Source organism: Octopus sinensis, unplaced genomic scaffold (genome assembly GCF_006345805.1).
Source record: "Octopus sinensis unplaced genomic scaffold, ASM634580v1 Contig16867, whole genome shotgun sequence".
NCBI classification, from domain to species: domain Eukaryota; kingdom Metazoa; phylum Mollusca; class Cephalopoda; order Octopoda; family Octopodidae; genus Octopus; species Octopus sinensis.
In genome coordinates, this window is record NW_021834638.1 from 6762 (window position 1) to 16495 (window position 9734).

Sequence of the window (9734 nt, forward strand, 5' to 3'; positions counted from 1 at the left end):
TGCATTATATTTTCTTTATTACATTTAATCAATAAACTTTGACGCAAGAATGTTCTTTGCTTTCGAAATATTTTTTTGCTCGATCGAATTATCAAAATTTAATTACTTTTTCTCCGTGAAATCTGAGATGTGACCTGTGAGAAGTATATTGGAACTTAAGATATTAAATATGACAAAAATCAAACAAACATAACAAGCAAAAAGAAAGACAACAGAGTGAATATAAGAAAAGTATAATAATATATGAAAATATATATGATATGAAAATATATTATATGAAATGATATCATATGATGTGAAGTTATATAACAAATTTAAATAAAAAGTTTATTGAATTATTTACGAATGTAGAAACGAAAACAAAATAAATTTGAATATATAAAAAAATAATTTAAGAATTACGAATTTTCAGTTGCAACATTTAATAAATCTAGCGATGGCCAATAACGATTATAGTAGAAACAACAACATTAAGGAGAACAACGGAAACCCTATCAGCAGCAGCAGCGTTGGCCACGATAGCAATTGCTACGGAAACATCGCCACCATCACCAACACCAGCAGCAGCGCAGCAGCAGCAGCACCACCACCACCACCACCACCACCACCACTATCATCATCATCGTCGTGGTCATCGTCATCATCACCACCACCACCACCACCACCATCATCATCATCATCATCATCATCACCACCAACATCATCATCGCCACCACCACCACCACGATCACCACCACCACTATCATCATCATCATCATCATCATTATCATCACCATCATCATCATCATCATCATCATCAATTGGTGCTGCATCAAGGAAAACAACCTCGTATACAACTACAATAATGTTGGCTTTATATTCTGACCCAAGGCCAAGAATCTCGGAGGAGCGGGCAAATTTAATTACATGGACCACCACCGATGTTCAACTGGTTCTCATTTCATCGACCTTGAAAGGATGAAGGGCAATATCAACCTCGGCAGAATTCGAACTCAAAACCTAGAGCCGCTAGGGATTTTCCCTGGCGTAACAGAAATACATGTTTTATCTGCCTGGATATTTTAACCTCGTTTCTTCTCATATATATATATATATATATATATATATATATATATATATATGTATGTGTGTGTGTGTGTGTGTGTACTTATATATGCACCGTATTTTCCTGCATACGTTTCTACATTTCAGATCAAAATTTACAGCAATGAAGAATAGGCTAACTTAGACACTAAGACGCCTGAGGATGACAACAAATTCCATGTGAAAAGCAGTATAATTTAGAAAGATAATGACGATGTTTGAATGTTTAGTCTGCATCTCCGCCATGACGGTATAAATATCAAAAATGCTTCTTACCTGTTAAATCTTTATATATATATAATATATATATATATGTATGTGTGTGTGTGTGTGTACTTATATATGCACCGTATTTTCCTGCATACGTTCTACATTTCAGATCAAAATTTACAGCAATGAAGAATAGGCTAACTTAGACACTAAGACGCCTGAGGATGACAACAAATTCCATGTGAAAAGCAGTATAATTTAGAAAGATAATGACGATGTTTGAATGTTTAGTCTGCATCTCCGCCATGACGGTATAAATATCAAAAATGCTTCTTACCTGTTAAATCTTTATATATATATTAATAGATATACTATTCATATAGATGTGGAATTATAATCGTAAATAAAGTCAAAAATAGAAAATAACAATTGCAATAATTAAACATTATTGGAAATGGAAACATGATTAGTTTCACTTTTTTTTTTTATTGTGTTGCGAAATATCTTCTCCTCCGTTCCTTTTGGAATCTCTAGTGACCCATCCTATTCCAATCCCGACAATGTCTCGATTTCTTAATAAAATTTCTGATTGAAAAAATCATCTAGCATGAGTACAGCTATTAAAATTTATTATTTTTATACTGAAAAATCTAGCTCTACTTAAATAGTGATGGTGCATTGCACAGTGGTTAGAGCGTCAGACTCACAACCATGAGGTAGTGACTTCGATTACTAGACTGGGTTGAGTCTTGTGTTCTTGAGCAAGACACTTTATTTCCTGTTGCTCAAGTTCACTCAGCTATAGAAATGAGTTATGACGTCACTGGTACCAAGGTGTATCGGCCTTTGCCTTTCCCTTTGAACTGGTTTTTAGGCGGTGAGCTGGCAGAATCCATAACACGCTTGAATATATCCTTACTGGCATTACGCCTGTCTTTACATTTTGATTTCAAATCCCGCCGAGGTCCACTTTGCCTTTCATTTTCCATAGTGAGCAACCCCTTCCATCAAAATTGCAGGCCTTGTGCCAATAAATGAAAGGCTTATTTTTATGAATTCACTCTTAAGTTGTTCGATTCTGAACAAGAAGTGAGTCATCTTAGTTGTTTACCTGAATATGAACTACGTTCGAAGAGAATTATGTTCGAAAGTATTCCGACCATGAGTCGCCCGATTGTCACGGTGTATCGCTGAATACATTGTCCATTGCTTCTTGCATTTCTGTCTGGAAGGAAGAATGGGTTGATATTTCTGTTATGAGAACTATATATTTACTTTACAAACATCACAAACATCACAAAAATAAATCGTTTTGAAGACGGATCAACATTCTATTCGTTCCTTGCCATTTTGAGTTTAGCATCTACCCCATCTCTCTCAGAATTATTTCCATACGGTTCTTTCATACCTCTTGGATATATCATTGGGAAGCTTAAATATAACCAATACAAAGTGATTTAGATCATAAAAGTATGTTCGATATAAAAAGAAGCGCATTTTTTTTTCTTGGGACAATTGCCCTGATCTGTATGAGAACAAATGATTCTGTAAGAGTTCTAAATACGATGCGATATGGTAAGTTGGCAGACAGGGAACACGAGCGAATGGAAGAAGGATGAAAAGTATAAGCATTGAAGAGATCCAGTAAGTCTAAAGAGGCACACTGTCCTTTGATTTCAAGGTTTTATGTGGGATAAATGGCTTCCAATTGACTGTTTATATATAGATTTTATTTTTTTGTGAGATGAGTGTGGGGGTATATGGGTGTGTACGTGGATATCTGTGTGTGTGTATATGTGTATATGTGTGTGTGCGCGTGTGTAAGTGTGTGTGTGTGTGACATGCATTGAGAGAAAATAGAGCGCAGCCTTTGTCGGGATGTCAGTGCTGCACATGCAAAGACACGTAATGGTGCACACAAGCACATATTTAACACAGACACGTGCATTCAAACGGGAACACATATCAACACACACAAAAACAAATCATATACCCACATATGTATACATATATGCATGCACTCATTGTATATATATACATACATACATACATACATACATACACACACACACACACACACACACACACACACACACACACACACACACACACACACACACACATATATATATATATATATATATATATATATATATATATATATATTATATATATATATATATATATATATATATATATATATATATATATCTTGTATTTCGGAATGGTCATTTTGCCAGTTTAGCCAATATAATTATCTATGTATGCATCTATAAACGTGTAAAGATATACGTCTGTATATGTGAGTGTGTATAAGTATATATATATATATATATATATAAGGACGCACATACACATATTAACATATACACACACATATATGTATATATATACACATGCACACACACACATACACATAAATGTTTTTATAAATGCATATGCATGTATTATTGTGTGTATACATACATACATATATATTTATATTATATATATGTACAAACATATATATATACATACCATTATGTGTATGTAAGTAAGTATATATATACATGTGTGTATGTATCATTGCATATTATAAATATACACACAGACGCACCCATATATATTGTTGAATATGTTATATATATTATGAAGCAATATATATTTAATACATACATATATGTACACACACACATACATGGACACACACACAGTCACTCATACACACATACACACATACACACACACACACACACACACAAACGGTTACACCTTTATCACTACCTTGTCTCTCTCTTTTAGTTTCATTACCCTTTATTCATCGTTCACGTTCTCATATGTACTGAATGTGTTTGTGTGTAAATATACATGTGTCCATATCAAGGCATATTCATATTTGAGTTTGTATGTGTATGTATATGTGCGTGTGTGTGTGTGTTTCTATAGGTGTATGCGTCTGTGTGTTTGTGTGTGTGTGTGTGTACATTATCACATTACGCATCAATTTTTCCAGCAGGTTTGTTTATCATTGTTTATCACCCAACACTTTATTTCATTAGCTTTATCTAACTCTCTATTTCCGTTATTTTATTCATAACATTTGCCTTATCTTCCTCTCACATAAGATTCCGGATGTCTATATTCAATAACATTTCTAGGTATTCTTAATTTTCCTATAGAATCGCTTATATATCTATTTGGATTATAATCATATTTGTTTATATCACTAATAGTCTCGTCTGCGATTTTTTTATTCTGTTTATGACTTTTCTTTGCATTTTTGATTTTTATTGACACATGCATCTATCTTTCTCTTCCTTTCCTTTTACGCTCATTACAAATCCTTTTCAGGACGTGAATATATTTCACAATCTCAATACTCTCCCTCTCTGTTTTTTTCTCTTTTTTTCTCGTTCTGTCTGTTTCTCTCTCTCCTTTCCTGTTCTCTCTCGAGGAATATTACACATGCGAGTCTAAGAGCGTGCATGTGAGCGTGCTTCTGAATACGAACGCGTTCACGGACACACCACAAGAATATACACCATGGGCATGCATAGAGAAATATATTCACATATGCATGCATGCATATATATATATAAATAAACACACATATGTATATATATACATATATAGATACACATATGTATATATATACATACACACATACTAATATATATATATATATATATATATATATATATATATATATATATATGTATGCATCTACTTCCATTTCTGTAAGCTTATTCTATTTCACCTCTCACTCTAGACCTCTCCACTATTAGTTTACTGCTAATTTCTTTCTTTCTCCTCCTTCTTTTTCTATAAACTACCTTTGACGTTATATCTACTAACGATTAAAACAATCTTGTTAGCGTTCCCTTCATCATATACGCAGTCATCACATTCTGTTAAAATGTCTTATTGATGTGTTTGGTTTCTTTCTTTCCTTGATGAGAAGATTGCATTGTTTTACACCATTTTGTTCCGTCTTCGAAACATATGTCGGAAGTAAAAGAATTTGAATAACACCGGCGTTTAACTCCATTTATTTATCTATATATATATATGTGTACATGTTATATATATATATATATATATATATATATATATATATATATATATATAAAATTGCATATACATTCATTTTTATATACAAACTGATGACAGAATGAAGGATGAACTTTATATGATATATTTTATGTATTTCTGTACGCATTTGAGTACAAATATGTGCGTGTGTGTGTGAAAGAGAGAGAGAGAGAGAGGAGAGAGAGAGAGAGAGAGTGTATATGTGTGTGTTTGTGTGAAAGAGAGAGAGAGAGAGTGAGAGAGAAAGCATATATGTGTGTGTTTGTTTGTGAGCGTGTGTATGTATAATATATGTTTAAATGTATATGTGTGAATTCATATACATATCTATTTGTATCTATATATGCTAATCTAGCTATTTAATTATCTATAACATTATTCTTAATAAGGCAGCGGAAGCTGGCAGAATTGTTAGCACGCCGGGCGAAATACTTAGCGATATTTCGTCTACCTCTACGTTCTAAGTTCAAATTCCGCTGAGGTCGACTTTGCCTTTTATCCTTTCTGGGTCGATAAATAAGTACCAGGCAACTACTGCGGTCGATATAATCGACTATCCCCCTCCCCACCAATTTCAGGCATTGCACCTATAGTAGAAAGGTTCATTAATATTCTTGTTATTATTCGTAATGTTATTAGGGCGGCAAGCTGGCTGAATCGTTATCACGGCGGGAAAATGCCTAGCGGCATTTTGTCCATGTTGATGCTCTGAGTTTAAATCCTACCGTGGTCGGCTTCGCCATTCATCCTTTCAGGGTCGATAAAATAAGTATTAGTTGAACACTACAGCCGATGCAATCCTCTTATCCATTCTCCCGAAAATACTGGTTTTGTGCTAAAATTTGAACCTATTATTACTATTATTATTATTATTATTATTATTATTATTATTATCTCCTTCCTTCATTTTTGTTTTCATTTCTTGAGGAGTGTCTTCCCAACACATAGGGCAAAGAAATTGACTATATACAACTGTAGGCCTTATTACTATTATTATTATTATTATTATTGTTGTTGTTGTTGTTGTTGTTTTTGTCGTCGTCATCGTCGTTATTATATTAGCCACTTTTGGATTTGGCTGACTGTGAATTTCTGGGTTTTCCAAAGTGCAAGAAGGAATAAGATTCTTTTCTAGAAATATGACAGTGCACCGCACATGGAAGTTTCCAGTTACGAAACCATCAGTCACATTCTTTGAACAGATGAGAACCAATAGCGCTTGACGCTACTTTCTTCGCAGGGTTTGCTAGCTCATAAAATCTGAGCAGATTTCGAAGAATGTCTCACCGAACGACCTATAACTTCAGCCGGTGAACGGCTGTGATTCCTCCTTTTTCATTTTGTAGACTGTGAAGACAAGAAATGCAAAGTTAATCTTTTTTTATGTGTCTTTATTCGGTAGGAGAAGCAGTGTTCATGACATTATATAGGGCCTCCATGACTGGAGAGAAAAATATTTTCTTACTTTTTTTCAGTCGTTCGACTGCGGCCTTGCTGGGGTACATCTTGAAAGGTTTTAGCTGAAGAAATTGACAACAGGGCTTATTTTTTCTGTAAGCCTGATACTCAAGCTATCGACTCTTGCAGAACCGCCGAATTACGGGAAGGTAAACATGTTAGCACCAGTTGTCAGGTGGAGGACAAATCAGGTGTCCTTTTGATCCCAAAAGATGAACATTGCACGCTGTTGTTTCGGACACTTCTCCTGGAGTTGACGGGCACAAACGATCATATCAATTGTGCCTCGAGAAGTTCGAATACCACACTGAGACTCAGGGAGTACGTTTTCCGCGAGGATGAGGAAGCGATTGGGTAGGATACGGGTGAAGATCTTACTTCCAATACTCAAGAGAGATGTCCCGATAGTTGTTGCAATCCTCTCAGTCTCCCTGCTTGAAGATGGTGATGATAGTTGCATCGCGGAAGTCGTTCGGGGGGGGGGGTTCTTGCTTTTCCAGATCCTGATGATAAGGAGCATCAAATGATTTGTCAGCTGAGGACCTCTGTGCATGAAAAACTCAAACGGGATGTTGTCTGGTCCTGGAGCTTTCTCGGGCATCATGTGCGCAAGTGCTTTGTTGATCTCATGGCTTGAGGGTGGCAGGGACATCCGATTGCGGATGGGGAGCTGTGGGGTGTTTTGGAGGAGATCATCAGGAGTGCGTATGTGGTCGTTAAGTATGCACTCGAAATGGGACTTCCAGCGATCGAGGTTTCCATGGGTGTCGGTTATAGTAGAGCCAGCTGCGTTCTTCAGGTCATCCACTAATGACCTTGTAGGGCCGAAGATCTTGGTTGCAGCATAAAAGCTGTGCAATGGTCCAGATAGTTTTGAGTCTCCCATGCCACAGATATTATGAGCTTCTCAAATCCCTCGCTGGCATTCCGTTGATGCTTGCTGGTGTTTACTTTTGTTCTCCGCAGTGGCATGGTTCTCGGAATTTGGTTTCGAAAACATGGGAGATGGTTTCATCATTCTCGTCAAACCAGTCTTGGTCCTTCTTTCGGGCAAGGCCGATTTCCTCCTCGGCGACAGCGGTCATGGCTTCACGAAGGCTGGTCCAGCGATTCTCAATAGAGGTTGGCTCTGGGAGGTTCATCAGATGTATCTCAATAGATTCCCTGAAGTCTTGGGATGCCTATGAGATCCGGTGTTTGGCGCAATCGGAGCGTCAATACGGGATACTTCCTGTGACCCGCTTTGGTGGACTGCAGATGTGATGGTAAGAAATAAGAAGGCGGTGGTCCATCATCTGTATCAGGCATGGAGCGGGTGATACGTACATCTCCTCTGTCACTGTCACTGGATCTTGTTAGAAAGTGGTCGAGAATGTACCAGTGTTTAGACAATGGGTGTTTTCAGGTTTTTTTGTCGGGTAGGGAGACGAAATATGCAGTTGGTCATGACGAGTTCGTGCTCGCCGTAAGGCCCAAGAGGAAATAGCCATTGGCATTGCATTTCCCAATGGCGTGGTGACCAAGAATGCCATTCCACAAACAATGGTCACTGCCGACTCTGCCGTTAAAGTTCCCCAGCACGACGTGTTTGTCATGTGCAGGTACTGTCTGGATGGTGCGGTCTAGCAGGTTGTAGAACGAAGCTTTGATGTCGTCTTCAGATGTGAGTGTAGGGGCATACACAGATATCAGCCTAAGGAATCTGTCCCGAAAGAGTGAGATCCGAATAGTCATCAGGCGCTAACTGACAGCAGTTGGGACGAGTCTGTGTTGATCCAAGAGTTGCGTTTTGATGGCAAAGCCAACTCCATGGATGCGTGGTTCATTAGCATTCTTCCCCTTCCAAAATATGGTGGATTTGGAGCCAGCTTCTCTGATGCTGCCTTCTCCAGGAAGCCTAGTCTCGCTCAAGTCTGCCACATCGATGTTGAAGCCGTCAAGTACCTTGCTGACGTGGGCTGTATGTCACTCTGTTCGATTAATGTCACTCTTGTCCTGAAGTGTGCGGATGTTCCAGGCCACGAAATTGAGAAGTTGTGAAACAGAGGATTTAATTGAGTTCAGACCGCTAAGTGGGAGGTCCGCCAGCAACGGTATGCTGGCTAGATCGAGTTGCCGTGTCCGATGTTTACACCACCTTTTCTAGGGTCTTCCCCTTGAGGGGTGGGCTGCGGCTATCCTAAGGGCCCAGCCCAGTCACGACTCTAGCTGCCGAACTCCAATATCACGGCTATTCACTGGAGAGCGACTGAGATCCGCCGCCAATGTGTGGTCACGGACTGGAGGCTTTCAGCTTTCCAGACCTGCCTCTGGTCCCCACGATACCATCGACATTGGGCGTTTTGAGACAGATTAGAAAGATGAAGGAATTCATGGAGTAAATTGTTTATAAGTGATCGTGTAAATAAGTGATCGTGGCTGCACTTGGCCAGGAATGTCTCCATGGCGGATCAAGTATCAATGGAACACACAATCTTTTGGAATCACTGGAACACGCAAGCTCTTCCACCACAAGGGACGACCATCAGAAGAAATATATATGTTTGTGATGTGTGTATGTGCGCTCGTGTGTGTGTGTGTGTGTACGATTATTTATCAATCCGTTATTAACTACTACTTGATTACATAGTAGTACTGGAACACCAAGTTTCTCTTGTAAAAGTCAATAAAGTAACAGGAAGTTTCTTCGCCATTGGAATTCTGTTGAAATTTCTTGCATAGTTTAGAATCTTGTTGTGCAATCTGTTTTATAGTTCTTGCATTTGCTGCATATAGCTGTTGATATGCAGTATTTGATAAAGTGTTAAAATGAATCATGACGAAGGATATACCAAGAGATTAATATCTTCAGTTATCCCAGGAAAATTTCTCGATTAGGATCGTTTAATACTTGTCATGTCTTCATGAAAGAA

The 9734-nt window shown here is 37.8% G+C and overlaps 1 protein-coding gene across 1 annotated transcript; it reads right to left on the reverse strand.

The window, feature by feature from the left end:
- Positions 1–7009: 7009 nt before the first annotated feature.
- Positions 7010–7708, reverse strand: LOC115230945. The gene has a single exon (XM_029801050.1). It carries the CDS (start codon positions 7706–7708, stop codon positions 7010–7012), a length of 699 nt encoding a protein of 232 aa, XP_029656910.1.
- Between the last annotated feature and the right edge of the window lie 2026 nt (positions 7709–9734).

Bases quoted from the DNA above. Each gene is read 5' to 3' on its own strand.
- LOC115230945 (XM_029801050.1), bottom strand. From the start codon at position 7,708: ATGGGAGACTCAAAACTATCTGGACCATTGCACAGCTTTTATGCTGCA.